Source organism: Lepus europaeus, chromosome 18, assembly GCF_033115175.1.
Source record: "Lepus europaeus isolate LE1 chromosome 18, mLepTim1.pri, whole genome shotgun sequence".
Lineage (NCBI taxonomy): Eukaryota > Metazoa > Chordata > Mammalia > Lagomorpha > Leporidae > Lepus > Lepus europaeus.
In genome coordinates, this window is record NC_084844.1 from 10362601 (window position 1) to 10382852 (window position 20252).

Here is a 20252-nt window from a genome sequence, read left to right on the forward strand (position 1 = left end):
CATGCTCTCTCTGGGTAATTGCCATGAGCAAGAGATCCAAAGTAGGATGAAAAAATACAAACAGCAAAAACTGTATGACAGCACTTCAAAATCTGTAAGGGAAAGGAAGAGAGAATTTGGGAGAGCACTTCTCTCCCCATTGACGAACATTGAGGCATTGAGACAAGAAAAGAAACAAGGTGTGTGTTTTTTTTCTTTTCTTTTTTTAAAAATAAAACCCCTCTGACTTTATATTCCAAGAGTATCACTGTATAAACAAAACATCCAAAAGCAGTGCTTCGTGGCTATTTATTATAATCTGTATTTTCCCTGTCAATCACTTTACTTCTTGATCCTAGAGGAACCTAGAACCCCTAACGGAGAACCTGTGGCAAGGACAAAGAACTTTTGTTGCTTAGTTGGCCTCTTAGGAGCTCACATAGTGAAGCCTCCTACAGTGAAGTGAGCTAACACACACTGCTGAAGGTGGGCTCAATTCTACCCAGCACACTGCTGTCATCTAGTCCTGGTTCATTCAACCCTCCCTGTTATCTTGCTGTCTTATCAAAGAACCACTAACTGCCTTTCATTTTCTTCTATTGCAGCCCTTCTATTAATAGTAAGGCTTCTTCATTGAACAAGAAAACAAATAAACAAAGCAAAAGAACACATTAACTAAAAGGCAATCCTTAGGGCATATACATTGCAGGAGGGATAAATGAAGAAGGCACAAGTTCTCTGTGGCTTGACCTACCCCCTTCAAGTCAGGCAAATGTCCTCCTAACTAAACACAGATGTTCATGGAAGCCACTTTTGGCAGGACTTGGTATATACCAACGCACACATACAGGTATGTGAATATATAGGTAGATAGTAAATCACATCGCAGATCACTTTCCACTAATACTATACCACAAATGTCCACCTTTTTTTTTTTCTACTGTTGGTGCTGTGATAAAAATGACTTTTATGTTTTCCACAGTTGAGGAAAGAGTAGGATTGACTGGGATGTCTTGCCCCTCACCTAAAATATGTGGTGATGACCCAGGATTGAGCAGCAGTTTAAAATGTGGCAGCAACCATGACAGCTGGCACAGAGACTTCACAAGAAGAGGTCCTTTTTGATATCTTTATAATATTCTTAAAGATGCATATTAAATAATTCCTTCTGGACCACAGACACGATTGAACTTAAAAAATAAAAGCCCTATAAATATTGCTAACCCAACTTTGTCTTTTGCATTTCCCTTCTTGCATAAAATGGAATCTTTGCAACCAAGCGCTTACACATAAATATTAAAATAATAAGTGGTACACACAACAAATCTACTTACAATTTCATCACTATGGTAGCACCTTTATGCCAGGGCCAATGCATTCACTTTGTAAAAAAACAAGAGAAGTCTGAGAAGCTTAAGGACTCATATGACACATCATTAAATATTTAATCATCTTTTCAAGTCCTAAGCCTTTATCATATTTCATCCAGCTAGACAGTTCATTCTATACTATAGATTCCAAGGCCCCCTAAGGAGGGGAAAAAGAAAAGAAAACAGGGAGCAAACACCCTCTGAGAGACAGGGTTAAATTATCTCAAAGATGACTTCCTATCGGCGCTGTAGTGAACTTGCTTCACCCTGTAAACCCACCAATCCACAGTAGGGTCAACTGATTAAGTCCATTGCTTTTTAGTCTCCAAGAATCGATTTTACAAAAGATGCCACATCTGTTGCTTTGGATTCATGTACAGTGAAGAATGGATGTTGCTGGGAGGAAAAAAAGAAAAACAGAGTATTAACATTTATCATTTACTGTATATAAGACTAGGAAATTAACAGATTTGTTCGACAAACATTAAATATGCCTACCAGGGCAAATTTGGACTACTCCTCCTCTTAAAATCATGCACACATCTAATAATGCCAACATTTTAAAGGTATCTTTTAGGGGACTGGTGTTGTGGAGTAGCGGATTAAGCTGCAGTTTGTGGCACCAGCATTCCATATTGGCACTGGCTGGAGTCCTGGCTGCTCCACTTCTGATCTAGCTCCCTGAGAAATCAAGCAGAGGATGGGCCCCTGCACCCATGTGAGAGACCCAGAAGAATCTCCTGGCTCCTGGCTTCAGCGTGGCTCAGTCCCGGCCATTGCCATCATCTGGGGAATAAACCAGTGGATGGAACATCTTTTTCTCTCTCTTTATCTCTCTCTCTCTCTCTGTAATTCTGCCTTCCAAATAAATAAAATGAATATTTAAAAAAAATATTTCTTAGTTACCATTCTTTCCATCTTGATGACTATATATCTATTGCTTTTAAAAATATAGATGTAATTATACTACATAAAGTCCAACTACAATAAAACACAAAGATTGGCAAAGACCACCCAAAATTATGATTTAAAAATGAGAATTGAAAATGAATCATGATGTGATTGGAAGGGGAGAGGGAGCGGGAAAGGGGAGGGTTGTGGGTGGGAGGGAAGCTTTGGGAGGGGGAAGCCATTGTAACCCATAAGCTGTACTTTGGAAATTTATATTCATTAAATAAAAGTTTAATAAAAAAATAACCCCACAAAGTAAGATAGAAATTTCATAGATTTAGGGAGCTTCGTTTCCCATGAAATTGACAACAGAATGAGAAACCAATTTTGTTGAATAGTAAATGTGTGAAGAAGCGAGTTTCTGCTCTTGACTCAGGGGAGCCGGTTTGGACAGAAACAATAAAAGCCATTTTCAAAGCCAAATTTACAGCCATGGGTTACCCTTATTTCTCTCTTGATGAAGACTTGGTCCAGCTGGAGGAGGGTGTGCTGGACTGCCCAAGTCTGGCCATGTGCAAAGAAAATTCAACCTTGAGATTAAAGATTAAAAAGGAAAAGCATGGTCTCTGTTTATGCAGCTGAGATTAAATAAACTTTAAAAAATTCTTGGGTCTTAAACTTTGCTTGGAGAACAGGCACAGTACAATGGAAGAGGCCACACATTTCAAAACAGTTCTGAGGGATAGCCATTTTCTCTGTACCAGAACAATCATCTTCCAGTTGCTCAATTTTGTTTTACAGTAAGTGCCTGGCTATTACAACGGAACCTTTCACCTCTGATCAAAAAGGGATACAGGAGGCCATGACCCACAGTTCTGACAGCAGTAACAGAATCAACCAAACAACTCTAGAGCAACATGGGGACCCTGTGCCCAGAGCCACCTCCTGCCTGCCACACCCATGTTCCCAACTGTCTGGTGGTAGGCACTATTTTCAATGATCAGTCCAGCAGCTAAATACGAGCTTTTTGCATGCAGACATGTAGATGACTCACTCTGTTTCCCCTGACTTTAGGGATTTTGGTTTACAACCTTCATATTGCCTATACGTAGGTTGTCTAATTATATTTGTCTTAAACTTGACAGCAGAGGGCTGAGTGAGTCAGCCCTGTGGGGAACCAAATGCCCACCCATGGAAGTTTTAGGAAACAATGTCAATGGGAGAGGGACAAAGAAATAACCCCCCCCCCCCCCGCCCCCAAAAGGTAGGTGGTCATTGTTAAGTATTGTGACTCAGAAAATGGAAGAGGTTTTCTGTCTTTGCCCATCTGAGGGCACAGGTTGGGCCTGGCTCAGAGCCTTATAGCCACAATATCAACTAGACCTAGACGCCGGGCCTTTCATCTTGAGCTCCTTGACAACTAAAGAGCAGCACCACTTTCAATTCCCAACCACTTACACAGCACACTTACCAAGTGCTTTACCATCATGCTTATTAGCTTTCCCACATCCTCTTGACATTTGGAGATCCTTTAATGTATTTAAAAGCTTTTTACTATCAAAACAGGACACGTCAAACCTCAGATTATCTTGCTGATGGCTTCCAATGCCTGCCAGCCCCACCTTGCCTCTCACTCTGTTGCTATTAGCTCAGCAGATGTAGCCTGAGTCTGTGAATGAATTAAATAACCTGACCTGAAGTCTTTAATTTAAAAAACCCTTAGCTTTCAGTTTATTCCCAGGCTGGGAAAATGCTGCGAGAGCCAGGAGGGCAGGGGCAGGGGATGTCAAAATGGAAAGTGTGACTGGTCTTCTAGTGTGGGTTTTGAGGCTGAAAAAGGGTTGGGAGGGAACTAGTTCCTTAGATGTGTAAGGGATCAAGAATAGCAAGGACAGAAACAAGGAGATGAGCAAAAGGTACCATGAACAATCCCCAGACCATAGTCCCAGGCTGTTTCCCAAAAGAAGATTCAGGTACATGAATAGAGGATTCTGCACCATTCATGTTCACTGTTGTGCCTAGAAAAAACAGGGAGACCCAGGAGCATCCTGCCAGGAATAAAGAGAAAACGGGTCCCCATAACCCATGCACAACTTTGCATCCCCCAAAACTAGCTGTCTACGTGTTCAGGCATCCTTGTCTCACACTGCAATTCAATCTGAGACTTCCCAGCGTATTTGGAGAACATAATCTTCTCTATATGGGCAACGACTTGAGTGACTTATCATTTCCTATGTTATTATCTAAGACAGGGGTTACCAAACTGTGGTCCCTGGGCCAAATCCAGCCCAGCGCCTGTTTCTTAAAGTTGTAGTGGAACACGGTCACAGCCACTTTTCTCTTTACAAATTGAATACAGTTGCTTTCATGCTACACCTGCAAATTTGAGTCATAACTCATAGGCCACAAAGTCTACAATACCAACCATGCAGACCTTCACAGAAAAAGTTAGCTAAAACTTCCTGTCAAAGAACAGCTCTAGGGAGTCTTGAGAGACATTTGGAAGAACAAGCAAATGAGGCACGTTACCAGGGATACACCCCACAATCTGTAGTACAGAGAGAAACACGTTGATTCCTGGGAGGTGCACATCTGGGTTGAGGCTTTAATGATATCGTCCCTCACCTAGGGGAAGGATACTTTTTCCTCCCTATTTCTTCACCAACGCTTGAAATCTAAACAATAGTTTCGCTGCGTGTGTTTTCCCAATGCTAAAATCAGGGAGTTTGGATTCAGATTTTTCCATTGAAAAACCTCAATTCCACAGAAAAACAAGGAATAGTTATGGTTCTTAAAAGGCAAGTCCATTTCCAGTACCACAAAAACTAATGCCATAGAAAGAAGCAGGGGAGGAGTCCACATGATTTTACAACATTAATATGTAAGCTATAAAATGTCACAGTGCTGAAAGCTATCAAGAATGTAGAATCCATCAAGGGTAAATATATAGAAAGCATTTTTTCCCTCCAGTGTGTTACAATGAAATTTCTGAATAAAAGGCCATTTGGAAGAAAAAAATTCTTTATTTAAAAAGCCAAAAATATAAGGGAACTCCAAAAAGTTCATGGAAAAATGGAATTGAAAGATAAGTTTTTGTTTGTTACTTTTTTTAAAAAAAGAAAACCTTTGTATGGTTTTTCATACTATATATTTTCTGTGAACTTTGTGATGAGTCCTTGTATACAAAAAATGTTCTTCTTTTATGTGAAATTAGTTTTCAAAAGCACCAAGGCGACTTTAAAATAGGATCATAGAAGGGATAGATGTTGTGGTGCCATGGGTTAGCAGCTTCTCAAGACACCCACATCTCATTTCAGAATGCGTGATTCAACTCAGCTCCCAATCCAGCTTCCTAATCATGTGCCTCGGAGGCAGCAGTTGGTAATTTCAATGATTGAGTCCCTACCATCCACGTGAGCACCCAGATTGAGTTCCAGGCTGCTTCAGCCTGGCCTGACCCCAGCTGCTGGGGCATTTGGACAGTGAATCAGTGGATAGACGCACGCTCTCTCTGGCTCTCGCTCTCTCTCTCTCTCTCTCACTCTGTGTGTGTGTGTGTGTGTATACCTGTGAGTCTGTCTTTCAAATAAATAAAAATAAATAAACTTTAAATAGGATTATAGATTATAATGTCTATAGAGATCATTTTTAGTCTACTGAATTTTATGTAAAATTAATTTTAAAATGGCCTAGGGGTTGCATAAGCATACCAAAAAAGGTTAGCCAGGAATGACAAGGCTATTAAAAAAACAATCACAGAAGAAATACTCAACTCAAAATGTAGGATGTTGAGATTTTTCACAAGTATTACTCGTCTTTTTTCTTCTATAACTGTGGATCTTATTTGCTTGAAGTTGTTGAGAGCTGAGCACCAGCGACTGCCTTTTTAAGGGAACAACAGAAGCCCAAGGAGATGACCTTGGCTCCAATTTATCCAACTGGAGAATGGGCCACACTTAAATCAAAGCTTAACCACCAGAACTGAAAACCCACACAACTGGCTGTGAGTGACAGCTTTCCAGAACTGTCCCTAACTTGATCTCTCCAAGGTGCCCTTTCCCCAGGTCTCACGCACAGCACCATTCACTTGTTATAATTCACCAGGATACTTCTAATATATGCCCCAAGTAAGGCTTGAGAAAAACACTGCTTGTGGGTCAGAAAGCACAGGAACAAGTATTTAATGCCACAGGAATATTTCTCTTCCAATATTGGTTTCTGTCTCTTTCAGAACTGTGCATGAACCTAATTCTTCTCCTGCTCTAATTAAAAGTTTGATAACTGAAACAAATCTAGGGAGGGATTAACACAACAAAGCAAAAAGTCTGAATTTTATAATCTTTGCCCCCAAAATGTGTTTTTCCCACATTCAACATTTACTCAAATGTTGAACAAAGCATCACCAAGTTAAGGCCCCATCGAATCATCTGGAATTAGCTTAGAATTGGAATTCCCACAATTTAAAATCTATTTTAAAGCAACGACACTGAGGTCTTATTTTCACTGTTTCTGTAGATAGAAAGAATGATAAACTGCAAACACGGAAGTAGTATAATTCAAATTAATAGTGCTTTATCTTACAAGAAGTGGGGGAAAAGTTATGTTTTCCTTCCTTATCCACCTACCAAAAAACGCTCATTTAATGAATCCTATATTTTATCAGAAATTGATTGGTCATTTATCTTTATGCTTTTCTCATTGCTAAAATCTCTTAAATCACGCTTCTCTTAATTTATATTAGTAATTTTTATAATCTTAATTGTAATCTTAATTTATATTAGTAATTTTTATTCCTAAAATCGTTTACATTTAAAATATACATTTCATATATTATGACAGGATTGTTAAACTGAAAACAACTGCTAGGAATAGTGATATGCTCTAGCTTATATTTAAGAATGATATACTATGAATGAAGGACTCAACTCTTTTCTTGAGTTCAGTTTCTGTTACCAATGTCTCAATGAGTCAAGTCTCCCAATGTGATTACTTGATTATAATTTAGAGTTACTTCCTCCACCTTTACTAGGTAGTAGTGAAAACTTGTTTACATTACTAACAATACTCACCATAAGCTCTGGATATGTAGGCCTTTCTTTGGAATTCTTCTTCAAGCTAAAGAAAAAAATTAAGCACATTAAAATCTAGCAACAACTTTTCACTAGATGGACTAGGATTTCAGAAACTCTAGTAATCAGTTTTACAATATATTGAAAATACTGGCCTCTCATTTTGATTTTCCTTTTTTCTGGTACATGTATAAGTTGCTTTTCCATTCTGGGTGTACCTTATTGTGAAATATAGGTGTGTGTGTGTGTGTGTGTGTGAAATTTCCTTTTAATACTTGTAATCAGTGACATTCAGGCTTTTTCTGATCTATTGTCATATTATGAAGAGGTATCAAAAAGTTTGTGGAAAATGAAACTAAAACATAAGCTTATCTTGTCACAAAATTTTTGAAATTCATACATGCAAAGGGTCTTCAAAAATTTAACAGAAAATGCATGGTATACAAAAATTACACAAGGGTTTCAAAAAATTTTTGCACCAAAATAAACTTACCTTTTAATTCCATTTTCCAAGAACTTTTTGATGTATTTTCCTTCAAAACAGCTTTTAATTCCATCTTGATTGACAAGGAAATTGGCAGGTGTTTCTATATTACATTTATTAACCTCTTTACTGTCTTCAACTATCTTGTTGCCTTTGCTTCTGGTTTCCCTGAATGTATAATTTGCTTTCATCACTCCTAACCAAATCTGCCTCAGACAGAAGAAATAAACCCATAACATTTGTAAGGTAATTCCTCTTTACTATATCTTGGCTAATCAAAGAGAAAGCACACTCAACCAGTGGTTCAGCAATTACTCTTCTCATAAATACGTTGTGGTCATGTACTACTGTCAGTGACTTCTGATCACTCAGCTTTCAGTATTACCCAGCCATTTAATAACATTTGATTACAGAGACAAAAGTAATACGACAGCAAGGTGAAGAGACAAACCCAACACCCCACTTCTCCACCCGCCCCTATCCTGTATCCACCCATGGCTGTAAAATGGAAACAAAAAAAGCACAGTTTACTTGGGGGTTAGAATCCCAGGTTACAGAATGGAGGAAAGGATGGTTTTGAAAGCCATGAGTTGTAAGGCAACCTGCAGACACCTGTGTCCGTCGGGACACAAAATCATACATGAATGGAAAGGAATTTTGCCTGGCATTGAAATGGAAAGAAATTTTGCTTGGAGTTGAAGGAACCAAAATGTGACAGATTATTAGGTTGCTGGGATTTGTGCTAATGGTTCATTCTGAGAAAATGAGATCTCGTATGGGTGATATGAGCTCTGGTTCACCCATGTAAGTTAATCATAATGAGGAGAGAGGGCACAGAATTGTAAGAGTGAAGTCGTTGAGACACTTGGAGCAACTGTGGTTGAAAACAAAACAAAATGAAAAAAAAAAGAAAGAAAGAAAGAGGAAAAATAGTAGTAGTTTCTGAACCAAAACAACTTAAAAGCAGCCTACCCGTTTATTCCAGGCAATGCTGTGGGTGGAAGCCAGGGAACCTGGGACAGGGTACAGGTAGATGTGAGGAGAGAAGTTTCAACCTGGAACTGAGGGCACACCTAGGACCTAGTGACCTCAGTGACAGACAACCTATGAGAGAAAGTGTCATCTCAACTGAGGATAAAAATAAGAGCACATTAGAAAGAGGAATTATCAACTGTCGAAGACGGATTGACATGCAAAATGTGCCTGAGACCAATGAGCCCCATTGATGGCATCCTGTGCTTCTTTATCTGGGTAAAGGTAGTTCTCAACTGGGGGTGATTTTGTCCCCAGGGGACGTATGGCAACATCTGGAGGCAATCTGAGTTGTCATACTTCATGGCAGGATGTTATAGGCATGTTGCTAAACACACTATAATGCACAGGGCTGTCCCCCACAGCAAGGAACAATCCAGTCCAAAATGTCACTAGTGCACAGGTCAAGAAGCCTTGGGTCATGTGGACTAGGGCGTCCCTCCATGTTGCTACCTCCTAGCTGTTCCTCTGAGATGGAATTCACTTAAGAAGCATCATCAACTGGTTCCTCTTCCTGTGGGCACAATCTCTCTACTAATACCTCCCACCCCCACCCCAGGAAGGAAAGTGTTTCTAAGCTCAAGAGCTAGTTCACCCAAAAAGGAATTGAAGAAGAAGAAACATGACTCTAGGAGCAATTCCACTGTGCACATAGACCCTCATTAAAAAAACAAACAGGCTATGTACAAAAGCCCTGAATTTCCAGAGCTCATGTTCAAACAAATCAAAACTTAGAAATTCTTCTCTATAATCTGAACAATTTAACTTGCTAAATCAATAACAAAAAGCACAAAGACAACATTATATTGACACTCAATATCCAAGTGATTAACTTTGAGTGTCACTATTTCGATCCTTTATCTGCATTGAACTGGAAACATTCTCATGGTGGACTGTGACCCAATCTTCCATGCCCAGCTTGATTTGGTCAACACCAGAACCAAAGAAATGATGGTCAGGGAAGAAAATCTGGTTTCTCAAATGTTGAAGTGATGGCCTCTTTTACCAACTAGAGATTTCTGGGGTAGTGTTAATTTTTGACCTTCTATTTAGAAGATAATGAAATAAGACTCTCTGCCCAACAGGTAGGAGAGCATCAGTGCTTCCATTTCTTAAGTAAAAGTGATTTTTTTTTTAACCACAAGGTCTTATCTTTTTACTTCTGGAACAAGTTATGAAAATTTCTCCAGAAACTTTACATTTTAAATATTTATATAGAAAATGTGAGGAAAGTATCCTACATGAATCCATCCTAAAGTGTGTAGGATTCCTGAAACCTCAGAGACTGCTGGAGAACAGGCTATTCAGTGACTTATACCCCTAATCAGAAAGCTCAAAATTTCCCCTATGCACTTTTACAGAGTATTACAGGAAAACTTTTACACAGCAAAGCCAAGCTGTTTATTGAATTGATATAACTGATAAAGCTTATTTTTCTCCATCTTTCACATCAAGAACACTTCAAAACATGAGCTAAGAATAGCAAAATACCCAGGATAAGGTTAGGGGAAAAGACAAATTTTCCATGTTTAATAGGAAGTGCTTGAAATTCAGTATACAATAACAACTGTGGAGTTCAAAGCTACACCAATTTCTTTTTGGATTTGAATCAGACTTTTGAATTTTCAAGTGGCTTGTCATTTTCAAGCATGCAATTAGCTAACTGCCCTAATTCCTCTTCCAAATGCCACAACACACGCTTCTGACCAGAGCTGACACTGAAAAACAGCCTCAGGCTGTCTTGAGAATTGCTAGCCTGAAGTTTATGCTGACCAGAGGATTTCTGCCCGTTTCAATTCCCCTGATCATTTCCAAGAAGGGCTATTTGGTCCATCCACAGAATCAAAACACATTGCGTCTCTCAAGCCATACATTTGTCATCAGCTAAACAAATACCCAGGGCTGGTTTTTACTGTCTTTCCTGACCAAGTAGGAGATAGTACTTGATTATCACAATTTTATACTAGTTACTCTCAGTCAAACAGTATTGACATCTGGATGGGTCTCCAACACACTCCAAAATACCATCAGGCTGACGCTGGCACTGCAGCTCTTCAGCAGGCCTGGAAGGAATGCAATGAAGAGGTCCAGCAAGCTTGGCAGTTGGGAGTGGGTTTCCAGCAACTTCCTTCTGTGAGCCTACAGGAAGAAGTTATCGCGAAAAGGAGGGGACTTCAACAAGTTCATGGAAAATGCCTATTCTGAAAAAGCTATGCATGGGATTTCCAATATTGATGCACCAAAATAAATGTATCTTTTAATTCCATTTGCCCACAAACTTTGCGAAGTACCCTTGCATAAGTCTGGCAAGATTACTTTTTATTTATTTTTTTTTAAGAAACTCTTTTGCTAAGCCTTCTGTAGGACTGGAATACCAGCCTTTTCTATTAGAATTCTCTATCATGGGCCGGCGCCATGGCTCAATAGGCTAATCCTCCAACTTGCGGCGCCGGCACACTGGGTTCTAGTCCCAATCGGGGCACCGGATTCTGTCCCGGTTGCCCCTCTTCCAGGCCAGCTCTCTGCTGTGGCCAGGGAGTGCAGTGGAGGATGGCCCAAGTGCTTGGGCCCTGCACCCGCAAGGGAGACCAGGAGAAGCACCTGGCTCCTGGTTTTGGATCAGCGCGATGCGCCGGGCGCAGCGCACCGGCCATGGCGGCCATTGAAGGGTGAACCAATGGCAAAAGGAAGACCTTTCTCTCTGTCTCTCTCTCTCTCTCACTGTCCACTCTGCCTGTCAAAAAATAAAAAATAAATAAATAAATAAATAATAGAATTCTCTATTATGAATACAGACACATGGTCTATAAGTCTGCTCTACTCACCACGAAAACTCATTAGAATCTCTATGATAAGGAAATCACACGTGGGACCAAAGGAAAAAAATATTATCCACAAGTTCTCTTTTAGAATAAGTACAGAAAGGAGAGGTTTGGCAGATACTGTTTTTTTACTTCAAGTTCATGAAGAATAAATGGCTAAACTTTCTTCTTATCCTTCAAGATAGCTTTACTCTGATTATTGCCAAGAAATATGGCTGCTAAAACTTGGGGCTGTACATGCAACCTTGGGTGTGATGTTGGTAACTTTAACAGCTTTCCAATCCATCCCATAAGCCATGATCTTCTGTCAGCTCACAAGCAGCAATCTGTACTACAGGGAAGAGTGGTTGTCAGGCTGCTCCCTGGAGGCAAGTGCTGTGCTGTGACATCACTGAATACCTAAGTAGGATACTTTCACAAAGGGTCACAAATGCTCTGACAGATTACCTTGGTTGTGACTTACATACCCTTTTTCTACATTGAGTCCATGTAGGAGATAAAAAACATAGATGGATTTACCTTGATATTTGTGATCAAGCGTGGGCATTTGGCCTAACAGTAAAGATGCAGCTTAGGATGCCTGCATTTGAATCCCAGTTCTCCCTATTTCAGCTTCCTGCTAATACACTCTGAAGAGAAGTAGGTGAGAGCTCAGGTACTTAGCTCCCTGCCTTCTATAGAGGAGACAGTATGAGTTCACAGCACCTGGCTTCAGCCTGGTCCAGCCCTAACTGTTGCAGGCACTTGGGAAGTAACCCAACAAATGGGCAATCTCTGTCTCTGTCTCTTTGCATTTCAAATAAGTAAAAATCAGTGAATAAAAGAAGTTCTGCTGAGAGGTTAACCTTTTCCCTTCTTTAAAGTAAAACGTGAGATTAAATGCTTAATTTTCCAAATCTGTATTTCCCTTTCTATACTTATCACAAAGACTTGGGAGTTTTTGAGAAGGCTCAAAGGACTACAGCCCGATTATGCCATAAAATACATGGAGATCACTCAGAAAACAGTCCTTTTAAGAAAATGAATCTCATTAGTACAGCTTTGATAATAAGATCATACAGAACCAGCCCATGGTTATGAAGCACAGCCTCTTTTCATCAAGTAATAAAGAGGCTCTCCAGTAACCACCTCTTCACTCTTTCCAGCCATCTCCATATTAAAGCTAAATCTATCAGTCACGAAACAAGTGAGATAACTAGACTATGGCAGGGTGGAGGCGTATCCCCATACATTAATATATACAGAAAATCAAATTACTTCTACAAAGATCTAAGCCAATCATGAGCCTAAAAGGAAAAAATCAGTACCATTTTTAAGCACTAGACAACATTTTCAACTCAGTTAATTCAAAATAATTTAATGTTCATTCTTAGGAGGTATCACAGAAAATATATTAGTAGTTTATGGCAATAAAGAAAGGATTAATTTGGGGGGTGGTGCTGTGGCTTAGCTGGTAAGGCCACTGCCTGAAGGGCTGACATCCCTTATGGACACCAGTTCATGTCCTGGCTGTTCCACCTCCAATCCAGCTGCCAATGGCCTGAGAAAAGCAGCAGAAGATGGTCCAAGTGCTTAGGCCCCTGCTTCCATGTGAGAGACCTGTGGGAAGTTCCTGGCTCTTGGCTTTGGACCAGCCTAGCTCCAGCCACTGCAGCCATTTGGTGAGTGAATCAGTGGAAAGAAGATCTCTATGTCTGCCTGTCTGTCTGTCTCACTCTCTGCATTTCAATTAAATAAATAAATCTCAAAAAAAAGGATTATTCTGGGATCTAAAATAGGGGTCCTTGTATGTTCATAAAGTTTAATTGAGGGTAAGTAAGAATGCTCATAAACTTCAGAATTAATGCTCCCTTCTGCTTCCCAATTCCAATAACAACAACAACAAAAAAAGACATACTCCTTTACAAAATTGATCTTAAATGTCAGATTTGACCAGAGCTATAATACTGAGATTGAAGAAGAAAAATTTAGTCTTTGACAACTTCTAAGTTGAAGTGATTCAAGTTTTGCTTCCATTTCTATTACAATTGTTTTTAATAAGCCCCATGAGTGAAATAAATTCACATCTGACACAGAGTTAACAGTATTAACAGAAGTAAGAGTCCCAGGAAAGCTGGATCATGTCCACAGCTTAAGACTGCTAAATTAATGAACTATGGTAACTGAGACTAAAGCTGAGAGAGGACGAAAATGAGAGGGAGACCTGGGAGAGGTGGCCATGTTTGACACGACAGGTGTTATGGAGGGATGGGGGCACACTGTGGTCACCATATAAAATAATACTGGTAACTGGAATGTCTACATGTGTGTGTATACATTAACACTGGAAAACATTTCTCTCTCAGGCTTTCATTTTGAAAATAATTTTGGTGAAAGAAAAATAATTGAATTTTTTTTAACAAATTGCAGAAGATAAGAAACATTTTGAGCAGCAAGCAGTTGATAGCAGGTGCACAGATCTTATTTCACAGCCAAAGCTATGGTTTTCCTAGATACATTAGAATGCTGGAGGAGCAGTCACAAAATGCTGATATTCTGGCCCCTCCCCAGACCAATTAAATCAGAGTCTCTGAGGGTGTGGCCACAGGATAGTAGTTTTGAAAGCTCCCTGGAGTTTTAGAAAGGAGGGGAATTGAGAATCATTGGATTAAACCAGTGATTCAAATAACACATTCAGATTTCTTAAATTTTTCACACTAGCCTCATTCTTCCTGAAATTTCTTGATAAACAAAGAATGCTAGAAGAAGGGGACATTTGGGAGAAAGATAGGGAGCACATGTTGAAGAGGCTTCACTAGATAAGATCCTTTCCCATTACCAGCTCTCTTGAGAATTCTTGATCTGAACTATCCAAGATGACTCATGCCTTTTCCTATGTGACCTTTAAACGTTTGTGGATAAGGCCAAACAATGAAACAAAACAACAACAAAAACCAAGTTCTTGAATCCAGATCCCATTCCAACCTGGCAGATGTACATTCACTCAGAAAAAACAGACTGAAGGACACGCCCAGGAGCCCAGAGGATGCATATTTCACAGGCTGCAAGCAACAGTGTATTAGAGCTTAGTGTCCCAGCTCCTCAACACCCATTCAGCCAAACACAAAGCCAAAATCAAGCAACTACAGACAAGCCGTATATACCATTAGGAAAGTGTCAGGGATGAGAAGGGACCTAGAACTAACACTGTCCAAGAGACCTCAGTTCTACAAAATAACAGACAGTTCCTTGAATCATTATGTTTCCAGTGAAGCTCTATTCAAAACAGTTCTTCCAAAGGGCATAGAGGTCAACACCATGAGGAAGGGGTTGCTCCAGTCTCTTCTGAATCCCAACTTCAGAGCTCAGAGCTCAGAACCTTCAGAGCTTGGGGCCCTCCCGAAGCCTCGAGTGGTCAGAATTGCTCCTCTCTAATGGTCATAGCTGGGCTTGCCTCCAGCTCTGACAGCTCTTCATCCCAATTCTCATCTGCTTTAACAGGACACCCAGATAAACTCACTTGGCTCATTTGGGGCATTTTTGGCCACCATCTTTGCATAGTACTGGCAATGGTAATGACTATGAAGTTAGGCTGGGCCTCCAGGCTGCAGGCTGCAATGCAGATGGAAAGCACTCCATTGTCTGAACAACACAATCCTCTCTCTTACTTTACTTTGATAGCAAAGGCAATTTCTATGGAAACAAAGAGTTGGTTTTTTCCACTCTAACTCTCTCTAATCTGCCTCCACCAGACCCTCAACACCGCCCATTATATCCTCATGGAGCAGTGAATACACAGTTGGCAAGTGCTCTGTAGGAGCCAAGATTCCATAACACTTCTGTGTACCTAAGTGACTTTCTCAAAGTATTCACTATCTTCACACTTAAAGTGATTCTTTGAAGCTGCTGCCTATCCCTAGCTTCTAGAGGTTTCCACCATCTTTTTATTTATGTAATATTGTCAATATCAATGTGCTTACAACTCTCAGAAAGGAGTTTCTTGCTTTTGTGACACTGTGCATGATATTTGCTCCATCTTGAATACCTTCATCTCCTACTTCCCTTTTGCTTGGAAAATAACTTTAATGGTTTCAGCTCAGAATTTATCTCCTCTAGAAGAATCTGTCACGATGCCTTTCTTCTGAGTCCCCCAGTGCCATATGCAGATCTCTATAACTGGGCTTGCAATATTGTCGTGTAATTATCAATTATGGAGACTTCCCTACAAGACTTTGAGCTCAATGAGGGCAAGGATTGTGATAGGGTCATCTTTGTCTCTCCAGCATAGAGGGTGTATTGCATAAATTTATCTCCATAAATGCTATTGGAATGAATGTATGTGGAATGTACTAAACCTGGTAGAGGAATCTCTTTCAGCACTGACAGTTGGATATGAGGCTCTCTTACCACTGTGAGGTAAAGTCAACAAATTCTGCAGAGAACTTGTCTGCTGGGAGTTGTGGCGATGGCTCCTCTACCACCTGTTTGAGTTGCTGGAAGGGAGTGCCCCAAGAATCATAGGGAAACCGGAGGATGGCCAACTCAATCTAGGAGAGGAAACAAGGAGACAACTGTTTAAAGTGGGCTACTTTAGAGAATCAGCAGGTTTCATTCCAGGAAAGCTAGAGGGAAATACAAATCTCCCTGAAGTTCAAGTTTAAGTTGGTAAAAAATAAACAAACTGTTATTGATCAATTTTCCCCAAATTCCTAGAGTTAGTGATTTTTTAAATTTATTTATTTGAAAGTCAGAGTTACACAGAGAGAGGAGAGGCAGAGAGAGAGAGAGGTCTTCCATTTGGTGGTTCACTCCCCAATTGGCCGCAACAGTTGGAGCTGTGCTGATCTGAAGCCAGGAGCCAGGAGCCTCCTCCAGGTCTCCCACGTGGGTGCAGGGGCCCAAGCATTTGGGCCACCCTCAACTGCTCTCCCAGGCCATAGCAGAGAGCTGGATGGGAAGAGGAGCTGTCGGGGCTTGAACTGGCACCCATATGGGATGCCGGCACTTCAGGCCAGGGCTTTTTTTTTTTTTTTTTTTTTTTTTTTTTTTTTTGACAGGCAGAGTGGACAGTGAGAGAGAGAGACAGAGAGAAAGGTCTTCCTTTTGCCGTTGGTTCACCCTCCAATGGCCGCCACAGCCGGCGTGCTGCAGCTGGTGCACCGCGCTGATCCGAAGGCAGGAGCAGGTGCTCATCCTGGTCTCCCATGGGGTGCAGGGCCCAAGCACTTGAGCCATCCTCCACTGCACTCCCGGGCCATAGTAGAGAGCTAGGCCAGGGCTTTAACCCACTGCACCACAGCACCAGCCCCTAGAGTTAGTGATTTTAAAATAATATCTAACTACAGAAAGCCATGTAAACTCACCTAAAGTTGGGTAGGTTTTGTGGCATAGTGGATTAAGGAGCGCCTGGGATCAAGTCCCTCCTGTACTTCCAGTCCAGCTTCCTGTTAACATGCCCCCCTGGGAGGCAGCAGGTGAAAGCTCAAGCACTTGGGTCCCTGCCACCCACACAGGAGACCTGGATGGAAGTCCTGGCTCCTGGCTTCTGCCTGACCCAGCCCTGGCTATTGCAAGCATTTGATTCTCTCTCTCTCTCTCTCTCTCTCTTTCTCTCTCTCTCTCTCTTTCTCTCTCTCCCTTTCAAACAAACAAAAAGAAACTTTAAAAATAAACATCAGAAACTAAGCTGTTCGCTAAAATCAACTGTGATGCTTCACAAACATTCTAAGACAACCTAACGCAACCAGGCTTTCAAATGTTTGGTCTGAAAAATAATTCACATCTGAAGACCTAGACAGAGCTGGACATCTGCTGCCACCTGCAGGTCGGTTGGTGAAAAAGGGAGGAAAAAAGTAATCTAGTACCAAATGACTGATGTGTTTTTGGACTTGATTAAAGACGACTTTGCTGTGCTGAGATCACGTGTTTTCTGGGCATAGATGTGAAATAACTCACAGGATTTACTCAGCTGCTGTGCCTGGAAAGGAGCCAGGACCATTGTGGATAATTCTAGACTTTAGTGATACACTGAAAATTTATGATCACCAAAGTTCTAAATAACACACTCTTTGTATAAATGTAGGGCCATGCCAAAGAACATTGAGCAATTTGTTACCAAGTCTTTAGAATATCCCTGACCTGTTCAATAGTCAAGACATATAAAATAAAAATGTCCTGGGAAGCAGAGTCCATGTCTTGGACAACAAAGCTCTTTGGGACTCTCTGTAGCTTCAACTTCTTGCCTTAACTAGAACAATTTAAATTTTAAACCCTAGGTAGCGTCTAGTCAAATACTCTCACTTGCCAGTTGAGGACAGAAAGACTATGTAACTACACCATTTACTCAAGGGTATACAACTATTAAGAGGTAGAATAAAGAGAAAATTTGGTTTGCCCAATACCAGTTCAGTACTTCTACTTCACAACACTGTAAATAATTATCTCTCAAAATCCCCTGCCAGTGCAGGCAGAAATGAATGAAGAAGGCTAGCATTTAGGATATTGCAGCTTGGTACCAAAGCCCACCCATTGCAGCTTCATTCCCAGAACCTCAAGTCCATGTTGATTATCATACACTACCATGGTGATGCCCAGACTCCAAATGTCAGACTTCACACTGTATCCCTTCTGGTTGAGCTCTGGGTTTATTCTTTCAGGCTGGAAAGGAGAGAGACAAGTGAGAAACTGGAAAGATAACTGCGATGACATTTTTAGCTCAATAAAGTCTTTGGGATGGGGGTTAGCACCACTGCCAAGTGAGCTGTTTTAAGCTGCTAACAGGATTCAGGTCAGGAAGACTTTATAAATATAACAAATAACCATATCTCCATAGGGTTTTCCAGATATGTTAGTCTTTCCTCAGAGACAATAAATTTTAATTTTGCCCTAAGAAGAAACAGGTTATATGTCATAAAACTCCTTTGTCCAGCTAGATCTACTCTTGTTAAAAATACCAACAGTAATAAGAATCACCAAGAGTGACTGAGCTCTGTCTGGTGAGAACATACCCAGGAAGCTTTCATCTAAAGACAAATGGGAAGCTTTTCAATCCCAAACACAAGTCCATTTCCAACCAGGATACTCCCTCAGTTAACGAAGATCCCAAGGTCTCTGCTAATGGCAATGAATGTACACATTTGTGAGGTTCTCTCACGATGAAATGGTCTTCTTTTGAGTAATTTAAATTCTACTTGCTATCCTGTCCTCAACAAACAAGGTGACATTCACCTACAAGTCACTGTGGAAATTCTATGGGTTGTATGTATTACTTGTTAGTTTTTCCAAAGAGTGTATTGCTTTGATTTTTAGGAAAACAAATTTCGAACACTGTAAGTCTGAATGTTTGTGTCCCCCCCAAAATGTTGAAAGTCATCCCAATGTGCAGGAATTAGGGGGCAGAGCCTTTGTGTAGTAATTAGGCTTCAGCACCAGCTTCAGCAGTGCCCTGAGAGAAGAGACTCTGTAGTGAACCCCTTGTCTCCACCAGCATGTGAGGGCACAGCTAGAAGGCACCATCTGTGAACCAGACAAAAATGGACCCTGAATCTGAAAGCACTCTGATTGTAGACTTCCCAGCCTCCAAAATGGTGAGAAATACATTTCTGTTGCTTATCACCCCTGAGTTTACTCGTATTTTGTTAAATGTGACCAAAGGGACTAAGACAATGCATGAAGCCAGTGACTAAGGATTTCAGACCGGAAATCTTTAAGAATAAAGAAGATGCAGAATGTTTCTTGAGTCCTCAGGTACATTTCCATTTTTTCTCAGAGGCTATCACCAATTTCGTACTTCCTGGAAAGTGCTAGGAAGTTTTGCCAGCACACTCATTCTGACACCATCCCCAGCTGCTATACTTACGGCCATGTATGGTTTGCAACCTGCATCGATTGTTTTAGCAACTGAATCCACCAGGTAGCCACTGATTCCAAAGTCACACATCTTCACTTGGCCCAGGGTATTAATCAGCACATTAGAAGGCTTGACGTCTGAAAATAAGAACAACCAGAATCCATGATTCCAGCCTGCTTGGAAGTTCATCTCTCTGCCAGCAGGTGGCCTGAAATCTCTACTTGCCCTTCACCTTCTTTGCCCTAAGTTGCCCAAGACAAAAGTAACTGTCAACCTGGACACATACTTAAACACTACTTACTGCTTTCAACTTGATTTTCCATTTCATGTTTAGTAGTTTTCTTGAAGGATTGCAATTAAAAATCAGGGAAAAAAATGGTTTCCTCTACTCAGCTTTTCACCTTCATTGGCCCCATATATGTACCATGAACTTATTTTTTTATTTAATGCTATAACTAGTACTCCAACAGTATTTTTTCACTTTGTGTTGCTATGTGAGGGCAAACTGTTGAAATCTTTACTTAATATATACTGAACTGATCTTCTGTATATAAAGAGAATTGAAAATGAATCTTGATGTGAATGGAAGGGGAGAGGGAGCTGGAAAGGGGAGGGTTGCGGGTGGGAGGGAAGTTGTGGGGGGGGGGGAGCCATTGTAATCCATAAGCTGTACTTTGGAAATTTATATTCATTAAATAAAAGTTAAAAAAAAAAGTTATCTACAAAAAAAAAAAACTATTGCTGTACCAAATGCTCAGTTCAAAATAATCTGCTGCA

General features: G+C 40.6%; 1 protein-coding gene across 1 annotated transcript in view; it reads right to left on the reverse strand.

Annotated features, from left to right (window-relative positions):
- Positions 1–871: 871 nt before the first annotated feature.
- MAP2K6 (mitogen-activated protein kinase kinase 6) overlaps positions 872–20252 on the reverse strand; it is a 126071-nt gene continuing 106690 nt past the window's right edge. Inside the window, exons 8-12 of the mRNA XM_062216058.1 lie at positions 19485–19612; positions 18206–18283; positions 16034–16173; positions 7310–7355; positions 872–1745 (exon numbers count right to left, since the gene is read on the reverse strand). Coding sequence (XP_062072042.1) covers positions 1668–1745; positions 7310–7355; positions 16034–16173; positions 18206–18283; positions 19485–19612 — 470 coding nt within the window. The 3' untranslated portion in view covers positions 872–1667. The remainder of the gene's footprint in view (positions 1746–7309; positions 7356–16033; positions 16174–18205; positions 18284–19484; positions 19613–20252) is intronic.